The 26,305-nt window shown below is 40.3% G+C and overlaps 1 protein-coding gene, 1 long non-coding RNA gene and 1 pseudogene across 5 annotated transcripts; all 3 read right to left on the bottom strand.

Moving 5' to 3' along the window:
- Positions 1-7,200: 7,200 nt before the first annotated feature.
- Positions 7,201-10,978, bottom strand: LOC126381047 (uncharacterized). Its single transcript, XR_007568647.1, has 2 exons — positions 8,382-10,978; positions 7,201-8,309 (listed from the first exon to the last, which is right to left on the bottom strand). It is a non-coding gene; the product is annotated as an uncharacterized LOC126381047 (long non-coding RNA).
- Positions 10,979-12,657: 1,679 nt separating this feature from the next.
- LOC126381060 (uncharacterized protein K02A2.6-like) lies at positions 12,658-20,122 on the bottom strand (annotated as a pseudogene).
- Positions 20,123-21,387: 1,265 nt separating this feature from the next.
- Positions 21,388-26,053, bottom strand: LOC126381034 (uncharacterized). 4 transcript variants are annotated; one of them, XR_007568641.1, is made up of 4 exons: positions 25,769-26,053; positions 25,293-25,493; positions 24,731-24,853; positions 21,422-22,109 (listed from the first exon to the last, which is right to left on the bottom strand). XR_007568641.1 is itself a non-coding variant. In XM_050030593.1 (3 exons), the coding sequence occupies exons 2-3, from the start codon at positions 25,455-25,457 to the stop codon at positions 21,555-21,557; spliced, it is 639 nt and encodes a 212-aa protein (XP_049886550.1). In that variant the 5' UTR covers positions 25,458-25,493; positions 25,769-26,000; the 3' UTR covers positions 21,431-21,554. The 4 variants fall into 4 exon arrangements, 1 of the variants encoding a protein (XP_049886550.1); XR_007568642.1 differs by having other exon boundaries at positions 21,424-22,109; positions 25,374-25,493; XM_050030593.1 differs by lacking the exon at positions 24,731-24,853 and having other exon boundaries at positions 21,431-22,109; positions 25,374-25,493; positions 25,769-26,000.
- Positions 26,054-26,305: the final 252 nt, after the last annotated feature.

Below are 26,305 nucleotides of genomic sequence, written 5' to 3'. Positions count from 1 at the left end.
TATATTGCAACATTGTTTTGCACTAATATTGTGGCGCCCCTAGTGAGTTACAGCCATGACACCTGTCTAAGAACATGAATTCATCAAACACAAACCCGCTATTGAAAACCGCCTCAAAATCGGATCATTAGTTTAAAAGATAGGTGGTAACATTACTTTGCACAAACGCACACACAAACATCTCTCACCCTAAACGCATATACCTGCTCCGTTCCGTCGTGGGTAATAAATGTAATTAAAATTATACTAACCGTAATTAACAACACTTTGCTTTACTTAATACATAACATACATAAACTGCCTATATACGTCCCACTGCTGGGCACAGGCCTCCCCTCAATCAACCGGAGGGGGTATGGAGCATACTCCATCACGCTGCTCCACTGCGGGTTGGTGGAGGTGTTTTTACGGCTAATAGCCGGGACCAACGGCTTAACGTACCCTCCGAAGCACAGAATCATCTTACTTTTTCGGACAATCAGGTGATTCAAGCCTGAAAAGTCCTTACCAAACAAAGAGGACAGTCTCACAAAGTGATTTCGACAATGTCCCCATCGGGAATCGAACCCGGAACACCAGATCGTGAGCCTAACGCTCTAACCACTAGACCACGGAGGCTGTTTACTTAATACTACCTGATTATTGAGTGATGGGTTCAACTTTATGAATTAAATGAGGATTAATTGGATGAATTTGATTCACTTGACCACACAATCCACGTGCCACTTATAGTCGATCTTGATTTTTCTTTAATCTTCTCTTTAATCTTCGCCAATCACTTCGTATTAATTTATCTACAATTTATTGATTGTGATCTGGGATCTTCTCTGAAATCTGGCTCGAAGGACCATGAATATGCCATCAGGCAAAAAGGCATATCAATGCCTTTTTACTGATTTTTAAGGGATTTAGGTAGCAATGAAACAGCACCGTGTTCGACGTAATTACGTGTAATCAATGGAACCGAAAAAAAAAAACGCCTGTCAAAAACAATTAACTAATAAAAAACTATTGCAAATAAATTGCTATTATAAATTGAAGAGGCGTTTCGGATAATATTTATTCTAAACACTAATATTGTGGCGCCCCCTAGTGAGTTACAGACATGACACTTGTCTAATAACATGAACTCATCAAACACAAACCCGTTATTGAAAACCGCATCAAAATCGGATTATTAGTTTAGAAGATAATTAATAACATTTCTTTGCACAAACGCACACACAAACATCTCTCACCCTAAACGCATATACCTGCTCCGTTCCGTCGTGGGTAAAAAGGGGGCGACATAACCCTACCCCTACATTTTTTTTTATCGCATTTGTATTTATTATTATTTACATAGTAAATTCAAAATACATTCTAAATACATTCCAAATATTTCATAGAAAAATAATTTAATTACTTATTCATTTATATAATTACATCTTGAAATTGAAACAAATTTATTATACTTTTTTGTTTTAAACAATAAACTAAACTTGCAAAATTAATTATTTACTTATTATACCGGGTGTTAGTGACATCGTAACGAATACTGAGAGGGATGATTCAGACCATGATTCTGAGTTAATATCTAGTGGAATTTTCCGTCGCAAAATTCATGAAATTTTGAGTTTTGTTTTTAATTATTTTCAATTCCATATTGTGTTTTTAGCTGCATAGAACCCAAATTTCAATAAAAAAAACAATAATGACAAATTATCGAAAATTTTCGATGTAATGGAGACAACAGCTGCTCGAACGGGTCAACGGCCACACGCACCGAGCCGCGCGCCCCGCTCCGCACGCCCCGCTCCGCGCGCCCCGCGCCGCACGCCGGCGGCGGCGCGGCGGCGGCGCGGCCTACAAAGTAGGCACTACGAACCGATCCTATTTCTTTCTCTGTCTATCGTAAATTTATAAATTTATTTTATTTTATTCTTATTCTTAAATGGACGGATAATCAACAGGCATAAAATTTATGGAATACACGTCAATTTTAAGCAGAAATCTAAAACAACCGACAGAATTAAGTTGACAGCACACGTCAAACGGTTTGCATACCAGCGAGATACCTTTTTGATTCGACTGGGTTATTCATTCATTTACTCATAGGAATCGGGGCCATTATCTACCTAAAACAGTTGAAACAGTAAATAATTGTATTCTTTGTTGTCATTAGAATAACTAACAACCAACTAACACAACCACCACAGATTAGGTAATTAGTTACCTACTATGTCAACCATCCACCAACTTAGTATGTAAGTACCTACGCAAAACCTCGCTACACAAAAATCGAGCGAGATCGTGTCTAGAATTGGGCGGACACTCCGCCAGAATGTTGCCTATCGATATTCTATCGATACCTAGTTAAAAAAAACCAATAGTAGGTACCTATCGATAGATCTTTTAGATCAATACCCATTATTATTACAAAGCAAGACCTATCGGTACTATCGCTAGTATCGATCTAAATGTACTATCACTACTTTCGATAGTTTAGACAATTTTCAAGTTCAACAATTGATAATCTACCTATCGATAGTTCGGCAACTCCGCCGCGTAGGCAATGTCGGCATGTTCAAAGAAAAAAATTGTCCGAGAGGAGTGATCTTATTTTTTCTTGTTACATGTTGGTACCGAGGTACTAAGTACTAAGTTATTCGTGGTTTTAAATCTCATTGTTAAATCATCAGTAAAGAACTAATTAAACCTATCCTGTTCTGTGTACAATTCATGTAACGGCTACGTGCTTACATAAGTACCTAGTAGACGGGAGCAACGACTTAACGTACCTTCCGAAGCACGGATCATTTTACTTTCGGACAATCAGGTGATCAGCCTGTAACGTCCCAACCAAAGGCCTTATAAACAGATTTTTGTGATATGTCCCCACCGGAATACGAACCCGGACCCTCCGCATCCCATCGCTCAACCACTGGACCACATAGGCCAAGAAGGTTCTAAGACATAATTAAAGGATCCTGGGACGCAAGACCTCCGAGTTAGGGCTTGTTTGATCTGTCTTGATGGATACTCGGACGTGAATAGCCTCACGGATCAAGGGCAACGCGCGCCAATAAAGTAGGCATTACGAACAGATACTAGGTATTTCTTTGAGTTGATAGGTATCAAGTGAAGTTTCCTGTCGCCAAATTCATAAAAAAATTAGATTTTTTTCAGTCCCATATTGTGTTTTAAGCTGCATAGAACGCACATTTAAAATAAACAAATAAAAATTACTAATTATTAAATTTTATCAATGTCATCAATAATAATAATAACGTATCTACAACTTCAGCTATGCGCAGGTGAATAGCCGGCGCACGGGTCAAGGGCAACGCTCGCCAATAAAGTAGGCATACGAACAGATACTATTTCTTTCTCTGTCACTTGCACCATAAACATACTTCTCTCTCTCTCTCTAGTCGTCGGCTCGACTCAGCCGCGGCCGGTGCGTCGTCGGCGCCCTTAGTCGGCGCCTTTGATGCTTTGCGCTAACGCCGCCGCGCGCTTCCGCTCAGTCGAATACTAAGCTTGACCCGAATCGCGTGATGTTTTTCGAGGATATTTTTTTCGTGTTTGTGAGTGTTTGTTTCATTCTGTAAATGAGTAGTGTCGACTATGATGATAGATCATAGACCATTTACTGCGCAAAAGTATGGAAGATTGTTGATGTTTATTAAAGAGCAAGGTGTTGTGTTTGTGAGTGCGTGTGATACCTACCTACCGCGGAGGAAACGCGATGTTGCATACCTACGTGACGTGACATGTTCTAGGGTACCTACCTAGGTACTTCATCCGAAGGAATAACAATTAAGGTAAGGCAAGAGTAGGGTTTTTATTGTTAATAAGTTAGGAACGTCTTAATAACTGGTAGGTAGGTACCGTGCGTGAAAAATCGTGGCAGTAGGTGTTCTACTTCAACAAACAACATTTTTAAACGTTGAACCACTAAGCATCTAAATACAAGAGAATGAAAACTCCTACCTAGATATCAACATCGTATCACGCACGCGTAACGTAGCCGCGCGTAAGTTTAGCGTCTGTGTGGCGCGTTGTTCGACTTACATTGCGGCACAGTAAAAATTGAAAATCTTAATTAAACATTTGCGACAAGAAAAACACCCACCATCATTTTTAGTACAATAAAATAGGCGTTCCATTTTTTTTTTCGTTACGATGTCACTAACACCCTGTATATCTGTCGTGGCCAGATCATAGAATTGACCATTTCATGAAATGGTCGTATTTCATGAAATGGCCAACTTCAACTGACCATATCGTTTAAACGTCAGCGTTTAATGATATTTCCATCCACGTTTGACAATATCATTATTGTAGGGTGTCCATGATAAGTAGTGTAATAAAAACGCAAAATAGGGTAGGAAATAATGTATTACTCTAGTACAAAGTACAAAAATGTTTAAAATTCAAATAAAAATTAAAAAGTCATTTTCGATTAACGGAGTGTTGATGTAGTTGACATATACGCCGTAACTGCATCTCGCTTTGAAGTCGTCGTCATATTTTTTGACACTATTTCATGCCATTGGTATGCCATTCAGTATACTTTTCGTGTGTAAGATAAACATACTGGCGGCGTAGGGGTAGCCCAAGGGCCACCCCCGCCGCACCTTAACCTACTGTTATGCCTTGTAAAAATTATAAAAAAAGGATTATGATAATTTAAATTATGACAAAAACATTTATGCGTTTTAATAGAATCCCGTTTCAAGTAGTTAATGCCATCTGCGGCAAATCTACAATAAGTCACGTCAAAAACAAGAAACTTTACGGACAGTAGGATCGTCTATATTTTTCTTTTTTAAAATTAATATCGCTTCATTCGCAGTTTTAATTATATTTTATTTCAAAATATGTGAAATCCAATAATAGTCCATTGATTTACGTAGCGTGGTCACTCGACCTTCATTATTTGCCATATAACCTAAAATAAAAATAAAGTTGCTGTCTACTGTTAATACGAGTTTTTCTTTTCACCTTAGTGTCAAAACATTGCTTCACTGCACTTTCATTTTGTATTTGCTCATTATTATTCGTATTATTCGCGTTCACAAAAGAATAATTATTGTCCGCCGCCATTATACAAAACCAAAACAAAGCGACACCAGCGCCACTACCGGTGGATAATGTTACTATTTTACGATATGATCGCTAACGTTTGGCCATAATAATGAAGTAATCATGCATTTAGTTGGTCATATCGTTAAACGTTTTGTGTTCATTGATCTGGCCAAACCACATCATGATGTGGCCAACGAATGTTGTTCTATTTCATGAAATACGACCATTTCATGAAATGGTCGATCATTTCATGAAATGATCAATTCTATGATATGGCCACGATATATCTATTAGTGTTGCTTATGACACGCTTGTTTGTTTTGCTGGTCGGGCTGGCTACGGCGCGATCGAAGGTTGTGGAAATCCCCACCGATCAGGAGGTCGTACTATCCTGCCGTAACGAGTGCGATAATTAGTTTCATTGTTTGTAATAAGTGGACTCGGATTAAGCCCTACTTGTAATTTTTTCAAACATTTGGCTTGTTTATCATAATGCATTTTTTGTTTTAATTGCCGAGTTTTTAATTTTTCTATGCAGTTTTCTAGTATTTTTGGTAAAAGTAGGGCTGGGTCGCAAGGTATCACACTACGAAGTTTACGGTTATACAATAACTCGGCTGGCGAGGGTATTGTGTTTGAAATAGGTGTGTTATGATACTCCAATAACCCTAAATTAAAGTCTGAGTTGTCATAAGCAGTTTTTTTCATGATATTTTTTACTGTTTGAATTGACCTCTCCACTTGTCCGTTTGATTGGGGGTATCTGGGCGATGAAGTTATGTGTTCGAATTTCCATGCTTTTGTAAATTCATTAAATAAATTTGAAGAAAACTCCGGTCCGTTATCTGTCATAACATGTTCTGGAATTCCGTGTCTTCTAAAGATTAATTTTAATTTTTGAATTGCATGTTCTGTTCTCTAACAGCTCAAGTTTTCAACCTCAATGAATTTACTATAATAGTCCACCGCAATAACGTATGACTGATTGCCCATATGGAAGACATCGATACCTACATTAGACCACTGTCTATCAGGAATCTCATGGCAAATAAGCGATTCTTTGCAGTTTTGTTTTTTATACGTTAGACATGCTTGACAGTGTGACATATAATCTTGCAACTGTGAGTTCATATTTGGCCAATACATTATTTCTCGTGCACGTAATTTACATTTTTCTATACCCATGTGGCTGGAATGTATCTTTTTTATCATATCATAGCGTAAACTTCTTGGAATAACAATTCTATTGCCTCTCCAAACAATATCAAAATGTACCGTTAACTCGTCTTTACAATCCCAATAACTTCGAAGATTGTGGTCTAATTTATTTTTGTCACTAGGCCATCCACGTTTAATTTGTTTTATTAAGTTTTGAAGTTCACTATCGTCCTTTGTTTGTTTTTGCACCGTTAATAAATGCGTATCTGTCAAGAGTATTGCTTGCTCTGATGACGCATACTTGTGCCTGCGTGTGGTGGTGTTCCCGCGCCGAGGCGGCGGCGGCGAGTGCGCACTCCGGTACAGGTGCCCGCGATAACGTGTCCGCTACATATAGATACTTACCTGGTTTATAAACTAGTTTGAATGTAAAAGGTTGCAGTCGCATCAACATTCTTTGCAATCGAGCGGGAGCGTTACATAATGGTTTGTTTATTATATTTACTAGAGGCTTATGATCTGTCTCAATTGTTATGTCTGTGCGGCCGTAAATGTATGTATAGAATCTTTCACAAGCAAAAACACACGCATACAATTCTTTTTCTATTTGCGCGTAAGACTGTTCTGTTTTGGTGAGTGATTTGGAAGCATAACATACGGGTAAATTATCTTGCATTAAACATGCCCCTAGGCCGTGTTTACTTGCGTCGACTGAAATGACGACTGCCTGTTTTAAGTTATAGTATTGCAAAACTGGTGGGCTTGTTAGACAACTCTTAATTTCTTTAAAACACTGATCATGCTTTTCATTCCAGTGCCATGATGTGTCCTTTTTTAATAAGTCTCGCAAAACTGTTGTTTTCTCCGATAATTTTGGAATAAAATTATTAACATCTCGTAGCAGTGTGGGTGTCGCGTAACATCATCATCAGAATGGAGGGTGGGCGTTAGAAGACAATAATGGCCGTCATCAGTATCACAATCATTTTATTTACTTCCACATAGTTTTTGTATCACGATTAAATAAAGTCACAGCATAAGGTACACACTCACGGCAACGTCACGGTATTCGTAACGGTTACACAGTCTCTCGTTATCTAGCGCGCATAAGGACGTTAGCGCGAAGGGGCTACTCGCCCTCTACTTGCCCTCCACCACCCATGGTTCCTATATTCGGACCGAATCATCGGGACACGTGCTCTTTTCCGATCACACTTTCTTGACGTCCCTACAAGTTATAGGTGAGCGACTATAGCACTCCACGTTCCGATCGTAATTATTCGACACGTCCGTTCACGACGAAGGTTCGCGGTAGACTGCCCGACTATAACGGCAGTGCACGTCCGCTCGACACGACGACTCTGTAGTGACTCCCCCGACTTCACTCCGCTCTGCTCGTACGCCACCTTTCGTCGGAGCGTTGCAACTTCATGACGGAAGTGATGTAACTTCATTTTATTTTCCGATTTGATCCATTTCTCTTCTTAATTCATAACCAACTCCGACACGGCCATCCTGCGTGACACACGTCCTCGTGTGTTAATCTGAAACAATATACCACAGCACAGTATCCAAGTTCGCTCGGTCATTCCTGACCTAACATGAGACTCTATAAAGGACTCTACATGAGCTCTACTTGTGACTCTACACGAGCTCTACTTGTGACTCTACACGAGCTCTACTTGTGACTCTACACGAGCTCTACTTGTGACTCTACACGAGCTCTACTTGTGACTCTACACGAGCTCTACTTGTGACTCTACACGAGCTCTACTTGTGACTCTACACGAGCTCTACTTGTGACTCTACATGAGCTCACATTACATCATGATAAATCATCAACTAACAATACACGGACCATTGACCAGTATTCACACACTATAAACAACCAAACTTGAAAATCCAATTACTCTTTACACATCGGTCGTTACTATCACCTAAACGAGCGATAGTAACTCATGCCACTCTACTGAGCGACGATATCTCAAAACCAGGCGTCACTACCACCTAAATCGAGCGGTAGCAACTCATGCCACTCTACTGAGTGACGATATCTCACAACCAGGCGTCACTACCACCTAAATCGAGCGGTAGCAACTCATGCCACTTACACCAAGTGACGATATCTCACAACCAGGCGTCACTACCACCTAAATCGAGCGGTAGCAACTCATGCCACTTACACCAAGTGACGATATCTCAACACAGTCGTTGCTGCCACCTAAACCGAGCGACAGCAACTCATGCCACTTACACCAAGTGACGATATCTCAACACAGTCGTTGCTGCCACCTAAATCGAGCGACAGCAACTCATGCCACTTACACCAAGTGACGATATCCCAACACAGTCGTTACTGCCACCTAAATCGAGCGACAGCAACTCATGCCACTTACACCAAGTGACGATATCTCAACACAGCTAGCACACAAACTTTACGTACATTTTAGTTGGTAGAATAGTGGTCAATGCGTTACACAATTTCTTTTATATCACTAATTTCTAATTTGTGCAGTTCGACTAATTCTACCGGAGGTCAACTTGACTTAGATTCAGGTACAATGTCATGACCAAATACAAAGTCAACATGACATCCAGGCTTCGACCGCATACCTGTAGTTTCTAAGACGAGCAGCACAAAAGTGGCTGCAGCCCCGAACACTACAAGTGCGCAGCTTCCTATTAGAGTTGCTCCGAAACAGGTCAATCATAGCTTTCATTACTCAATTAAATCAATTAACATTATTACACATCTACTGCAAAGCACAACAGACTGTAATATTCCTCCCCAAACTGTGGTTACGCTACAAAACAGTCATAAGTCACAACATCCCCTCCCGGGATGGCCACCATGGTCCACGACCACAAAACGACAGAGCACCCTGCTCTCACACACACAAGTCATAAAGTCACAGTGTAGCGACCAACACCTCGAGGAAACATTACCGCATTTAAACAATTACCAATTCGGTATTATCATTATTTAGAATGTTTTGCTCCAATTTTCTCACTAATGATTTACTGTTTCGGGCATTTTTTAAGCCTATTTCATTTAATCATAATCCAAATCATTTTACTTCGCAATGTTTACTTCACTTCATTACGATTTCCAATTTAATTAAAGTTAACAAAAGAGAACTTTCTGCACTATATTCGTTTGAAACCTAATAAAAATTCCATTATTCAAATCAGGTAAAACAGATACGACTCACCAGAACTTATAAGAATTTCCAATAAAAGATCAACCACTGGTCTTGTGACATGGTTTAGGTCTTCACCAGCGCAGCAAGTCCGGCTGGTATACAACGCGCTGTCAAGATGTCGTCACTTAACACGGCTACGGCTCAGCCCGCGCCATTTTCTTCCCCGCTTGCAATCCACCAATTGCCGAACCAAGTTATGACATGAAACAAAAGAATTCACTGTATTATCGTATTCACATGACTTTCTTTCAATCAGTTTAAAAAGATTATTAAAGAATGTTGAATATTGAAACATTTGATGAATGACGGTAGATTACAAAACACGTTATTCAACGAGACTCAATTATCATGTCATGATTAATTTCTTTTTGCTTGGAGTGAGAAAATACAACTTTAACCACGCAGGTCAAGCGTGTCTACACCAATTCGAAATATTTTTAGACCAAAATACAAAGATTTTACGATGATGAAAACAGATTGGAAAACGCGGTGTGATTGACACGGATTGACACAATGTGTCTCGTCAATTTTGTTTTTTTTAAAAAACAATTTCCTCATTATTAGAAACGGAAATTCACATAGCAATAAAGTCAACAACAATAAGGTTCCAGTATGAAAACGACTCACCGTAATAACAGTTTTCAATTTCAGGTTCCATAATTTTCAAACACGACTGCACACAGTATGGACATATTGTGATGTTCACGCCATCATATCTTACGGCATGTAGTGATGTCGATCATTAACAAGGTCCAGGTCACTTCAAATTCAGGTCCATCTCCAAATTCAGGCATGACACTACATCTTCATCACGTGGTCACACGAATGTGATAATCATCATAATCTTCTTCTGATTGTGATAATCGAAACTTGCATTGTCTTGTTGTGAACGTCACATCACGTTGTCTTCATCCAAGTTCACTAATCCCGCTTCTGATGTCGTAGCAGTGTGGGTGTCGCGTAACATCATCATCAGAATGGAGGGTGGGCGTTAGAAGACAATAATGGCCGTCATCAGTATCACAATCATTTTATTTACTTCCACATAGTTTTTGTATCACGATTAAATAAAGTCACAGCATAAGGTACACACTCACGGCAACGTCACGGTATTCGTAACGGTTACACAGTCTCTCGTTATCTAGCGCGCATAAGGACGTTAGCGCGAAGGGGCTACTCGCCCTCTACTTGCCCTCCACCACCCATGGTTCCTATATTCGGACCGAATCATCGGGACACGTGCTCTTTTCCGATCACACTTTCTTGACGTCCCTACAAGTTATAGGTGAGCGACTATAGCACTCCACGTTCCGATCGTAATTATTCGACACGTCCGTTCACGACGAAGGTTCGCGGTAGACTGCCCGACTATAACGGCAGTGCACGTCCGCTCGACACGACGACTCTGTAGTGACTCCCCCGACTTCACTCCGCTCTGCTCGTACGCCACCTTTCGTCGGAGCGTTGCAACTTCATGACGGAAGTGATGTAACTTCATTTTATTTTCCGATTTGATCCATTTCTCTTCTTAATTCATAACCAACTCCGACAAACATATGTTACCAGGCCCAAAAATCTTTTGTAATGTAGGTAGTTTTAAATGGTTTCTTTATTATATCATTTTGTAGGGTAAATTGTAAACTGTCTGTCGTAATAAAGTGCTTGCTGGGAATAGACGTTTTTATTTAGCTCCTACATATCAATGGCGAACGAGGATAATAACGAATAATCAGTGTGCAGTGTAGTGAAAAGAAAGAAACGGGTAGTACCAAATAACAAAAACAATGGCAATGGGTCAAATCCGGGAATTTGATGTGCAGACCGGGAACTGGTCGTCGTACGTGGAGCGGCTCGAAATGTACTTCATTGCGAACAAAGTCCAAGATGACACAAAATTACCAGTATTAATCACAGTGATGGGAGAACGAGCTTACGATCTTTTAACTGCATTAGCAAGTCCAAATAAACCTACGACATTAAAATATACTGCTGTGATTGAGTTATTACGCAAACATTTGGAACCGATACCGTCAAAGTGGGCGGAACGTTATAAGTACAGACAAAGAGTAAAAAATGAAGGCGAACTCATCAGCAGTTATGTAGCGGAGTTAAGGAAATTGGCATATAATTGTGACTATGGTTCGGCGTTAGAAGATAACCTGTGTGAACAAATTATATTGGGAGTTCGTAGTGACGTCATCAGGCAAAGGTTAATAGCGGAGCAAGACTTAACTTATAGCAAATGTATTAGTTTGGCAAGTACTTTGGAGGCAGCGCAACGGGATGCGGCATTAGTGCAAACAAATAAAATTGATGTGACGTCACCAGTTATGAATCAGATGATCGACGGCTTGCATACAATGCGAGTGGGAAACCGGTCGAGAGGACGCGGCGGTAGCAATGCATATCGAGTACCGGCGGCGCCGCGCAATAACAATCGAGATTGCCGTTCATGCGGAGCGCGTGATCATTGGGCAAATGAGTGTAAGTTTAGAAACTACGTGTGTAGTAAGTGCGGAGTTATGGGGCACTTGCGGAGAGTGTGCAGGGGAAATATTCAAGCCGGAAATAAGGGCAGGAACGGAACGGGGCAACGAGTACCGAGCGAAGGAGCGACGCGAGCCCCACCCGGCACATATTACGTGAAGGAGGACGGGCCGGACGAGGCCCGGTATCACGCGCAGACTGCGGAAGACGGCGGCAGCGACTACGAGGAGCCGGTGATGCAGATGTCACTGAGCCAATACAAGCCGGTTAGAATTCCTCTTTTAGTTGCGGGAAGGGAACTTTTAATGGAAATAGACACGGGTTCTGCGTTATCTTGTATAAGTAATCAAACATTTGAGACGTCTTATAGCGATTTGCCTTTAAAAGAGTGTCGATTAACCTTGTCTTTTTATAATGGAACCAAAGTTAGTTCGTTAGGATATGTAGAAACTGTAGTGTGTTATAATGGTTTTAAAAAAAAGTTGGATCTGTACGTAATCAATAACTGAACTACTACATTATTGGGACGGCAGTGGTTATCGGAATTAAATATAGAAATACCGAAATTTCATGTAAACAAAGTGGGTGAATCGGAATGTACTGATGATAACAATGACATATTTTCCAGATATGCTAAGTTGTTCGATGGAGGCCTGGGTCGGTTTACGGGCGGAAAGGCGACGCTGCACGTGCGGGAGGGAGCCGTGCCCGTGTACTGCCGGGCGCGGCCGCTGCCCTACGCGCTGCGCGAGCGCGTAGATGCCGAGTTGGACGGCATGCTGCGCGCCGGCGTCGTCGAGCCCGTCGACTGTTCCGACTGGGCAACGCCCCTCGTCATTGTCAGCAAGCCCGACGGAGCCATTCGGTTATGTGCCGATTATAAGGTGACTTTAAATCCTGTCTTATCTGTCGATAAATACCCGGTGCCTAAAATAGATGATTTGTTTTCCAAGATAGGGCGGAGCAAGTATTTTAGCAAAATCGACCTCTCACAGGCGTATAATCAGATCGAGCTGGATGATACAAAGAAATATACAGTTATAAATACACACCGCGGTTTATTCATGTACAATCGCTTGGTATACGGTCTCGCATCGAGTCCGGGAATTTCCCAAAGATTTATGAGTAATATACATACACATACATGATGGACTAATGTTATGGGCGATAGGCTGATCCCTTATCACCATAAGGTTCATCATATCCATCTTAGGACTTCGTATCAACAGTGGCTGCAAGTTGTCTTTGATTACTTGTGGCTCTGCCCACCCCATTTGGGATTACGGGCGTGAGTTTATGTATGTTTGTATGTATGAGTAATATTGTTAGGTATGCGAACGTAGGGACGAGTAAATCAAAGACCGGCTAGTTGCACACTGACGTATATTGATTATCCAACGGCCGATGCCGAGATATACCCACACATACACAATATCCCTCCCCCATAGCTTAACATTAACATATTTACTTAAAAATCTAAAAAGAAGAAAGGCCTATAATTAACTTTCGGGACTGGACGTAATAGCCTTCCGCCCTCCCCGAGGCGTCTCTGCTCAGAGCTCTCGCCGACCTCACTTCCTTCTTCTGCTGCTTCATGGAACTCGTCTTCGTCGAGCTCCGGATTATCCCCTGTTCCTTCACCTGACCTCGAACCGAACTGTGAATCCACATTGCGCGGGGAAGGCACTTCAGTTCTCTGCGAGGCTTGTGTTATTGGTCTTTCGTAAGTCATCGGTAGTGGTGAAAGGCCTCTCTCTGTGCTTGATGACGACAATTGAGTTCCAGGAACGCTTTCCGCATCTGCAGCAGATCGCTCGGGTGAAAAATCTTGTAAATCGATTGGGCATTCCCATGGCGTCATTACATCCGTCCCTTTATAGGCCACCAATTGATTTTTATGTTTTTTTATTACATTTTCTCGTTCAGAGTCTTTCACTAAATAAGTCACTTTCCCTATTCTTTTTACAATAATACCTTTACCCCATTTATTCCCATTACTAATTTTAAACAATACATAATTTCCTTTTTTATAACATTCTTTGTTTTTGCCGCCGTATGCTTTAGTCTGCAAAGACTGTTTTTTACCCACGACGGAACGGAGCAGGTATATGCGTTTAGGGTGAGAGATGTTTGTGTGTGCGTTTGTGCAAAGAAATGTTATTAATTATCTTCTAAACTAATAATCCGATTTTGATGCGGTTTTCAATAACGGGTTTGTGTTTGATGAGTTCATGTTATTAGACAAGTGTCATGTCTGTAACTCACTAGGGGGCGCCACAATATTAGTGTTTAGAATAAATATTATCCGAAACGCCTCTTCAATTTTTAATAGCAATTTATTTGCAATAGTTTTTATTAGTTAATTGTTTTTGACAGGCGTTTTTTTTTCGGTTCCATTGATTACACGTAATTACGTCGAACACGGTGCTGTTTCATTGCTACCTAAATCCCTTAAAAATCAGTAAAAAGGCATTGATATGCCTTTTTGCCTGATGGCATATTCATGGTCCTTCGAGCCACATTTCGGAGAAGATCCCAGATCACAATCAATAAATTGTAGATAAATTAATACGAAGTGATTGGCGAAGATTAAAGAGAAGATTAAAGAAAAATCAAGATCGACTATAAGTGGCACGTGGATTGTGTGGTCAAGTGAATCAAATTCATCCAATTAATCCTCATTTAATTCATAAAGTTGAACCCATCACTCAATAATCAGGTAGTATTAAGTAAACAGCCTCCGTGGTCTAGTGGTTAGAGCGTTAGGCTCACGATCTGGTGTTCCGGGTTCGATTCCCGATGGGGACATTGTCGAAATCACTTTGTGAGACTGTCCTCTTTGTTTGGTAAGGACTTTTCAGGCTTGAATCACCTGATTGTCCGAAAAAGTAAGATGATTCTGTGCTTCGGAGGGTACGTTAAGCCGTTGGTCCCGGCTATTAGCCGTAAAAACACCTCCACCAACCCGCAGTGGAGCAGCGTGATGGAGTATGCTCCATACCCCCTCCGGTTGATTGAGGGGAGGCCTGTGCCCAGCAGTGGGACGTATATAGGCAGTTTATGTATGTTATGTATTAAGTAAAGCAAAGTGTTGTTAATTACGGTTAGTATAATTTTAATTACATTTATTAACCACGACGGAACGGAGCATTTATATGCGTTTAGGGTGAGAGATGTTTGTGTGTGCGTTTGTGCAAAGTAATGTTACCACCTATCTTTTAAACTAATGATCCGATTTTGAGGCGGTTTTCAATAGCGGGTTTGTGTTTGATGAATTCATGTTCTTAGACAGGTGTCATGGCTGTAACTCACTAGGGGCGCCACAATATTAGTGCAAAACAATGTTGCAATATAATCAAAACGAAATGTCCGATTACAATTCTGTTTTCGGCAATGTGTACGTGGTAGCTTATTGCATGTTCCCAAATAATAAAAATTACGTCTTTAACTCACTAGAGGGTGCTACAATATTAGTGAAAAATAGTATTGCAATAATATTAAAACGAATTGTCCGATTTCAATGCGGTTTTCAGCAATGGGTTCGTAGTTGAATGGTGCATGGTCTAAGATAAGTCTTATGATATTAACTCACTAGGAGGCGCTGCTATATTAGTGTGAAACGTTTATATTGCAATATTATTAAAATTAAAACGTATTGTCTGATTTCAATGCGGATTTCAGGAATGAGTTCGTGGGTGATTGGTGCATGTTCTCAGATGAGTGTTATAGAGGTAACTTTAAACAGAAAGCAACTGTATAATATATAATAAGGGACTTAATATTATGTGGTAGGATGAATCACACTTATTGTTTTGCGAGATCTTACCTACACATTATATAGATTATGATTCGTATATGCTCTCTAAAAAGTCTGAAATAAAATTAAGCAAAATTAAAAATTTTGAAAAAACCCACGACGGTAAAAATCTCATCGAAAAAGAATAAAATAACTCAAAACCCCCGACTTAACCCAATTATTATGTAACGAAATATTATATTAGACTTAAAAATACTTTCTAAAAAGAGTTGATATCTCGAGACATCGGTAATAGATATACTTAAGTACCTAAACAATGAATATGGATGTTTACAGTTTTTTCCTAACGTGTCTGTTTCTCGAAAATATACTTAAATGTAGCGATAATAATTTTACCATAATACATAACCGAGGAATATCCGTCGGGGGCTGCCTTTTCTATATGAAATTTCAACAAAAATTTAATCATACTCATAAGTGTATTTTATGTCGTCGTTAAACATCTACAATTCTTCAATAATTGTATTCACGTCACTAGAAAAACTTTAGCTGGGTTAATGGCAGCCCCCGACGGATATTCCTCGGTTATGTATTATGGTAAAATTATTATCGCTACATTTAAGTATATTTTCGAGAAACAGACACGTTAGGAAAAAACTGTAAACATCCATATTCATTGTTTAGGTACTTAAGTATATCTATTACCGATGTCTCGAGATATCAACTCTTTTTAGAAAGTATTTTTAAGTCTAATATAATATTTCGTTACATAATAATTGGGTTAAGTCGGGGGTTTTGAGTTATTTTATTCTTTTTCGATGAGATTTTTACCGTCGTGGGTTTTTTCAAAATTTTTAATTTTGCTTAATTTTATTTTGTTGTACGTGATTAGTGTGGGCGTCTGACGACGACGGCGACGGTGCTGCTGTTATGTCACTGGTGAGTAAATCGAGACGCGAACGAAGTTTCCGTCCGAAAACCAACTCTGCAGGTGAAGAGCCCTTAGTGGAATTTACTGAGTTTCTATAATCATAAAGGTATTTTAGTAATTTGACATGACTATCTTTTTGGTTTGAATTTTCCAAAATACTCGATTTGATTCCTTTCTTTACTATCTTTACGAAACTCTCCGCCTGCCCATTGCTAGCCGGGTGGTAAGCAGGTGACGTCACATGTGATATACCGTTCATTTTACAAAAGGTTTGAAATTCTTGTGATATAAAGGCCGTACCATTATCACTAACCAACGTATGCGGTACCCCAAATCTTGACATATAATCTTGTAATTTAATAATCGTAGTTTTACTAGTAACACTGTTCATTAAATACACTTCAACCCATTTAGTGTGTGCGTCTACGATAACGAGGTACGTATTATTGTTTATCGGTCCCAAGAAGTCAATATGTATTCTAAAGAAAGGTTGTTTAGGGTATGGCCACACCGCGAGCGGCACACGAGCGGGAGACTGCTTTAACTGAATACAAGTTTTACAACTTGCAATCATCTTTTCTATGGCGTCGTCTACACCTGGGAACCAAAATCTGCTACGAGCCTCTGCCTTAGTTTTCACAACCCCCATATGTGATCCGTGAAGATCTGAGAGGATTTTGTCCCGTGACTTCCTCGGAATTACCACTTTGTGGCCCCTCATAAGGCAACCATTTTCAAATGACAACTGTGTCTTACATAAATAGTATGGTCTTATATGGATGTTGTTATTTTTTTGTGGCCAACCATTAACAATGTAATCAATTACTTTTCTCAATATATCATCATTTTTCGTTTCGTTGCGTAAATCATCGATTGTTATTGGCAAACTACCATCCATTACAAAATTTACATATGAAGCCCTATCTTCAACAATATCATTGCTCGTCTCTGCAAACCGCTCCCACTGTGACCGCACCTCGCAACACGTTGACTCATCGCTAGCCGGCAAACTGAACCGAGATAGGTAATCCGCACTATTCTCCGCGCTTTTGATGTACTCGATGTTGTAATTATACCCGTTTAAAAACATGGCGTACCTCTGAAGTCGGTTAGCAGAGACTTCAGGAATACCACGATATGGACCAAATATTGATAATAGGGTTTATGGTCTGTTCGCAAGGTGAATGGCACCGATCTACCGTATAAGTATTGATGGAATCTACGTACTCCGAAAATAATGGCAGTAGCTTCTTTCTGAATTTGTGCGTATCGTTTTTCTGATTTTGTCAGAGTACGTGAAGCAAACGATACTGGCCGCTCGACACCATCCGCTTCCACTTGCGACAGAACCGCGCCTAAGCCGGTTGGTGACGCATCTACAGTCAATATTATTTTTGCACTAGGGTTGAAATGCGCTAACACCTGATCTGAGGCTAAACATGTTTTAATGTTATTAAAAGCTTCATCATATTCTGCATTCCAGCACCACTTGTTTTCTTTTTGAAGCAAATCATAAAGGGGGCTGAGCATTGACGATGCTCCCGAAACAAAATTACGGTAGTAATTTACAAGCCCCAAAAATGATTGTAATTGGCTAACATTACCGGGTACCGGCGCATTTGTCTTTACTTTTTCGGGCGACTTTTTCAGCCCCGATTTATCTATGATGTAACCTAAGTATTCTACTTGATCTTTAAAAAACTCACACTTCTCCCGTTGTAGTGTCAACCCTACATCTTGTAATTTTTGTAATACTGCATCTAACCGTTGTTGATGTTGTGATCTATTTACGCCGGTAACCAATATGTCATCTAACATGCACAGAACGCCGTCCATTCCCGACAGCACGCACTCCATTGCCCGTTGAAATATGGCGGGCGCACTCGCGAGACCGAACACCAGGCGTGTATACTTAAATAGACCTTTATGGGTATTAATGCACGTATAATTTTGTGATTGTTCGTCTAGTTCGAATCGTGCATAACCCTGGGTAAGGTCTAACTTGCTAAACTGCTGACCTCCGTGTAATTTCGTAAACAGCTCTTGTGCTGTTGGTAATGGATACTGTTCTACCTGTAATTGTTTATTGATGGAGACGGAGTAGTCCGCGCAGAGCCTGATCGCCCCGCTGCGCTTCAACACCGGCACTACGGGCGAAGCGTACTCCGAATACTCGACCGGTTTCAATATACCTACTTCTACTAATCGTTCGATTTCCTTGTCCACTTTGTCTCTTAATGCGTAGGCCATAGGGCGTGCTTTAAAAAACACTGGTTTCGAGTTTTCTTTTAATTGAAGAGTAACTTTATACTTATTGAATTTTCCAATTTGATCTGAAAAAAGCTGTGGAAACCTTGTCTGTAACTGTTGAACATAAGCATCCGTATTTTCAACAAACTGTAATGGCAACATTTCCAGGTTGAAAGCCGAAATGAAATCTCGACCCAATATCGGCGGGCCGCCGTTACGTATAACATATACGTTTAAGGAGTTTCTTTGTTCTCTATAAACTATCGTCAAGTAAATTATGCCTAAACATTCGATCTGACTTCCCGTAAAAGTTAACAACCGTTTATTGGTTAATGATAATGGTATATTTTTAAAATATTGTTTATACGTACGTTCTGATATCGCCGTGACGGCAGAGCCACTGTCAATCTGAAACTTCATTCGCACCCCCTGTATTACTACCGTTTCGGTCATCGGTTCACCATTGAAAGTACGAATATGAAGCAACTCACCATCGTCGTCCGCACCCTCCGACTTGCCTTCACATTGGACATAATTCATTTTTTTGCACATGCGACGCAAGTGGCCTTTTTCGTTACATTTTTTACATTTGTAATTTGCAAACCGACATTTGGACGAATCGTGATTATTATAGCCACACACCGAACACTGCACTTTATTTATGTCGACGTTTTTAGCACTTTTTGTAATTTTGAACATCTGATCGGAGTGAGTCGGCCCCCGCGTCGACGCCGCCGCCGCCGTTACAACCGCTCGTGCGCTCCGCATGCTGTCCGCTAATTCTGCTGCTTTCGCTAACGTCAACACCTGGAAGTCCTGCGCGAAAAGTTTCTCCTTCTCTGGTCCTGAGAGCATCCCCATTAAGAACCGATCCCTCAGAGCCTCTTCCACATTGAGAAACTGACATTGCGCGGTCAACCCTCGCAACCTTGCCGCAAACTGTGTAAATGTTTCACCAACATTTTGTGTCGCCGTATAAAAATTGTATCTATCTCCAAACCCAGTCCTCTTGGGTGTGAAATGGTCATCTAACAATTTGGTGATGTCTTCGTAGGGCAAATTCGGCAGCTGTTTGGGCAACGCCAAATCCGTCGCCAGACGGTAGGTACCGTCGCTGAGTGCGCTGAGGAGAATAGCCCGCTTCTTCACGTCATCCTTGACATCGTTCGCAATAAACCATTGTTCGAGCCTGTTTTTATAAGTTTGCCACGTCTGTAAATCGCGATCAAAAACCGATAAAATCCCGAAACTTGCCATATTATTATTTTTATATCAAACGCGGGTAATCTTCGCCACTGTTAGGTATGCGAACGTAGGGACGAGTAAATCAAAGACCGGCTAGTTGCACACTGACGTATATTGATTATCCAACGGCCGATGCCGAGATATACCCACACATACACAATATTTGAACTCCCATACAAACTTTTAACCCTCATTTCAGCCTCATTTCACTGGTCGAAATTTCAGAAACGCTAGAACAAATGTTTAATTATTTCTTATCAAGTGCTTATATAAAGTTGCATGGTTTTATATTTTGAAATTAAAATATCCCATACAAACTTTCAACCCCTATTTCAATAAAAGGTAGCATATATTCTTTCTCAGGGTCTAAAGATTGTGGTGGCGCCATCTATTGATTTAAGTAAATAAATTAGTATTGTCTCACGATTCCCGCTACCCCTTCCCTGTGCACGTCACAACAAGTGTGCTGATTGGCCATTGCGTGTCATCAGCCCCGCTCCGCGACGCGAAGAATAACCGCCAACCGCACCAGTATGAAAATTTACTCCAACGCGCGCGTGTGTGTTACTGCTGTTGTCAATTATGTGTTTCGGCTTGTATTATCATTTATTTGGTATTTACTATTTAATACAATTTACAGAAATCTTAACATGTTTGCGGGGTTCGGAGCAGCCCGGTCTCAAAAAGAAAAAGCCAATTGTCATCCGTCAGTCTGACAATCTATATATTTTTTTTTTATAAATGCTAGTGTTGCCACTACAACTAATTCGCAACATCCTCTAAACCACGAAATAAGAAAGGAATAAGTAGGCAACTCCGAACCATTGTCAATAACAAACAAAAAAAAAACCACTGCAGAATATGACGAAACAAGACCCATTTTACAATTAACCATTCAAGTCTAGATTACAATACAAAATTGAAATTGTCAAAAAATATATTAAATTACAAATTGTAATACATCAGTACAAAGTTATCAAAACAATAGCTACAAGTACATTGTAACATGTTAAGTAAAGGTAAACAAATCAACCATCCTAAGAGGTTACGTCATACAAAAGAAAGCTAGTGCAACATGTCTTTCTATGCTGAAATAGAACTTTACATATTACACTATTCTACGTCACAATTGTTAAAATAAACAAATCTCACAATGTGTTTGTACTGAATTACAAATCTATAGCATTCAAATTATTCATTATTAAGTCATTAGGTCATTATTTGTTTGTAAACATGTCATAAATTTTCCCAATAGGCTAACCATTCGAAATTATAAAAAAGATCATACACATAATATAAATGTCAGATTCTCCAAATTCACTCGTCACGTAGACAATTCAAGAACAAAACCACTGGCACAGTCCAAATTCACCAAATTTGTTATTTACCAAATTTATAGGCAAGTCAATATGCTTATTACACATTAGAAAGGGATCTACATACCACATATTCAGTCCAAAAATCTGCGTGGGAGCTTAACGACTCTACCGTGTCTTGTAGTGGTAGACGAGGGGTGTGACTCATCACCCACTGTTATCGCGGGTGTCTCGTCAATGTGAGAGTTTGCAGTTGGGTCTAGAACACAGCTAGATCCAGCCCGCAAGTCAGCACTGTCGGGCTCACCTTGCTTAGGGACAGTAGGTGTATGCCACTCGTCTGTGACTGCCGACAATTCTAATGGGTAGAGGCGTTGACAACTTCTTATCTTCTCTCCCATCGCAGTCTGTACTTTCGCGACTCTTGTTATGCCGTCGTTACCTGTAACCAATTCTTTTATTATGCCAAGAGGCCAATAGAGACGACCTGCATCAGTCTGTATCAAGACAACGTCGCCTACCGACGGGAATTTCGACTTACCTTTGTTCTTGCTAATAAGTAACGAAATATATTCATTTCTAAATCTCTGTCGAAACTCCGTCCGCAGGGTCTGCAGGTAGCGCAATCTGATGTTCATATTGTGAGCATCGATTACGTCTAAATCAGGTGTCTCTGCCGTGGATAGTCCCTGTAAAAATAAAGCGGGTGTCAAAGGGCGTGGCGTGTCGTCGTCTGTAGCTATATACGTCAAGGGACGGTTATTCATAACCGACTCACATTCACATAGCAGGGTGGTCAGCTCTATCCATGATAATGACGCTTTTCCCAATATCCGACGTAGCATTTCCTTTATGACGCGCACCAGACGTTCCCACCATCCTCCCCACCACGGAGAAGCGGGCGGGATGAACTTCCATTTTATAGGCTGTGGTAGTACGGCTGTGGTAACTTCGACTTCCTTCCAATCCACATTATTTAACAAGTTAGCAGTACCTTGAAAATTTGTTCCATTGTCCGTGTATATGACTTGTATTCGTCCTCTTCGAGCAATGAATCTTCGTAGTGCCATTATGAAGCTGTTTGTTGACAATGACTCCACTAGTTCGAGGTGTACTGCTCTATATGTCGCACACGTGAATAGAGCGATCCAACATTTCGTCTGATTTCGTAGAACCAACGGTCCCGCAAAATCTATGCCTGTAGTCTGGAAGGCCGTCACACTTTCCACTCTGTCTGTGGGCAGGGGTGCCTCTGGAACTTCGTAATGTTTACATTTGTACTTCTTGCAGATGACACATTCTGAAACAACTCTTTTTGCGAGACGTCTTATGCCTAAAACCCAGAATTCATTTCTGATGCTAGACATTAAAGTCTGTGTCCCTGCGTGTTGTAGAATCTCGTGTCGCTGTCGTACGAACCCTCTCACGATTTCGTTTTTTCCAGATAACAGTATCGGGTTTACGAAATCTTTGTGTTCGTGACTTAGTTCCAGTCTTGTCTTGACTCTAAGTACACCGTCGCTGCCTTGTCGTGTCTTTAAGTTGTTTGGTAAATGTCCCCCGGCGAAATCCTCCTTCTGTAACAATTTAAATAATGTTTTTTCCGCATACACACACTCGTCGTTAGACAAGTCGCTAGCTACGGCAAATTGTCTCCTTACCTTAGGATTCCAACGAAGTAACCATGCTACCAATCTGATTATTTTGTTGTATTTTGAAAAATACAACAACCTCTTACTAAACAGAGGTTCAGTAACAGACATGTTTACGTGAGACTGTGATTTTTCTTCTTTTCTTACAATTTCTTCATTTGGTTTTGCCTGTATTGAACTTGATATGGGCCAGCAATCCTGCCTGTTACGCAACCACGTCGGTCCTTCCCACCAACGCTTCTCGAGCAGCGCATTTGCATTGCAACCGCGAGAAGGCAGGTCCGCAGGATTACAATCCCCCGATATATGATTCCATGAGTCTATATCTGAGTTTTTTGATATCTCCTTTACTCTATTGCTTACAAATGGTTTCCATTGACGCTGTTGTTTTACCCATGCAAGCACTACGGTCGAATCTGTCCAAAAATAAGAATTATAATTTGTTTCTGGTGTCATGAGTCCACTGTCAATGACCTCTCTGTACAGTCGCGAGGCTATCACAGCCCCCATCAACTCCAACCGTGGCAAAGACATCTTCTTATTCGCTGGGGCGATTCTGCTTTTAGCTATTATGAGTTGTACATGCGCCTTGCCTTCCTGTTCAGTCCGCAGGTATACACAGGCCGCATATGCGTCTTCACTTGCATCTGAAAAAGTGTGGATGCTATTATTACACTTCTTAATTGGTGCTGCTGTTAACCGTCTAGGTATTTTGCATTTCTTTAGTAGATGTATTGTACTTTGCCATATCTTGAATTCACGTGCTAGCTCTGGACATATTTCTTCATCCCAGTCGAATTTTCTTTTCCATACTTTTTGGAGTAGGCGCTTAGGTACAACTGTCGCCGGGCAGACGATTCCTAGAGGGTCGAAAATTTGCTGTGTCACGGACAGTAAATATCTCTTTGTGATTTTTCCTTTATAGTTTTCATTAGAATTGATGTTACAGCATAAAGTGTCCTCTTCGGTATTCCACTTCAATCCCAGCACGTGGGTGTCTTTCACAGCTCCTTCCATTCTTTCAGGAGCAGTAACCCAGCCACGTAGGTCGAATTTCGCCATCGCCATTATCTCTCTCGACTGTGAAATGAAGTTATCACGTTGTGTTATTGTATCAAAACTGGCTGTACAGTTGTCCACATAAAAGGACTCTTTTAACTTTTGAACTGTTTCTCTATACTTGTTACCACAGTTATCTAAATGGAAATTAATTGTGGCAGCCAAAAGAAAGGGACTACAGTTCACCCCAAACATAACTCTATTATGTTGATAAGTAACTACTTCTTGCTGCATTTCAAAATCCTTCCACCACAAGAATTTTAAATACTTTCTGTCATTCTTCGAGACTGAGATTTGTAAGAAAGCCTTAGCTATGTCTGCAATCGCTCCATAAGCTCCTCTTCTAAATAAAATTAACAGCTTAGGTATGAGTTCAATAAGGTTAATGCCTTTATCTATGCAGTCATTCAGAGACAAACCTTTACAGTCTTTAGCCGACGCATCGAACACGGGTCGTAACATCGTGGTCGTGCTAGACGGCTTTATGACAGTGTGGTGAGGAATGTAGTGGCCTTCATTCGTATTGTCCACTATCACTTCTTCAATGATACCTTCTCTTTGCCATGTTTTAAAAACATCAGAATATGATTGAAGGTTACCTGTTTTTATAAGTTTTCTCGTAGTGCTCTGCAGTCGTTTTTGCGCTACGTCGTAGTTTGCGTCAGGCTCTGGACACCCTTCCTTCCATAACAGAGATACTTCATAGCGGCCATCTTCATTTACTGAAATATTATCATTAAAACATTTTAATATTTCTGCTTTGATCACTTCTTTTTCCTGTTTTTCATAGGGGTCTCTAATGCCTAACAGCTCAATATTCCATAAATTACAAATATCTGATTGTGACACGTATGACACACTGACATTGTTCACGGTGGAATCATTCATTTGTGTAGGTCCTTGTATTGTCCATCCTAATTTTGTCTCCACTGCTAGCAAGCTTTTATTAATGGAAAACAAATTATTTGTCATTATGGACCCAAAGTAATCTGAACCTATCAAAAGCCCTATTTCAATGTTCTTGTCATTGATCTGAATATTATGGCTTTTTAATTCTTGCAACAAAGTTGCATCATCCTTTATACTAGGTAGGCTCCCACACAAGTTTGGTTGCTCCAGTACTAACATCTGAAAAGAGAATGAGTTATCTATATTACTTACGTTTAACTTTCTCTGATTGTAGACTCGAGCGGGTCCCGTGGTACCTCCGAACAATGTGTGTTTAATGTTTTCTGTTCCTACCTTCTCTAGCTTCAATTCTTTTGCTACCGAACTCTTGACGTACGACCTTTGCGAACCGCTGTCCAACAACGCTCTAACTTTCATGTTTCTCCCATTATAGCTGACTGTTACTATCAATGTCTGTAAAAAAGTTTCATTATGTTTAGTAAACAGGGTACTTTCTGTTTTATGTACGTTGGGACACAGGATTATATTATGTCTCTTATGGCAAGACAAACATTTTGTAAATGTTTTGCATTTATTTGCTAAATGACCCTTCTTGAGACAGATAAAACAAAAACCAGATCTTTTGATGCTGTTCATTTTCTCCTCCAACGTCATGCTGTTTGCCTTTGTACACTGAAAGATAACATGATTATTTTTGCCACATAAGCAACACAATATAGTATCTTTACCTTGTGTATGCCTTTCTTTGCTTACATTGGAGACAATGCACGCCGCCGTTGGAATTAATTCTTGGTTCGTGTTCTGTTGAGATGTTGTCATATCTGTAAAAGTGTAATTAGCCCTTGCCATACGGATATTTTCCTCGGATTCAACCTCACGTTTAAGAAAATCTAGAAGATGTGCCAGTCGTTTTGTAGATAAATTTGACCTATTATATGCAATCAAAAAGTTTTCTGGTATTATGGATTCCACAATTGGATATAAAATTACCTCATATTTATCTTTGGTTACATTTAAAGAATCTAAGGCCAATATATAATATAAGAAGTAATCCAAAATAACAGCGCCATCTACTGGTTCGCGATGGGACTACGTAAAAGGCGAATAGATGGCGTTGACAACGCAACCGTAATAATACTGAAGAAATACAGATGGCGCCAGTGAGGACTGGATAAAACAGGCGGTCTAACCGTTATTGTCAGATTTAGAAAAACATCGTGTATGCGGAGTGTATTTTTGAATTCAGTGCGAGTAAAAATAAGTTT

This window comes from Pectinophora gossypiella, unplaced genomic scaffold (assembly GCF_024362695.1).
Source record: "Pectinophora gossypiella unplaced genomic scaffold, ilPecGoss1.1 Pgos_34, whole genome shotgun sequence".
Classification (NCBI taxonomy): Eukaryota; Metazoa; Arthropoda; class Insecta; order Lepidoptera; family Gelechiidae; genus Pectinophora; species Pectinophora gossypiella.
This window is presented reverse-complemented; position numbering and strand designations above follow the sequence as displayed.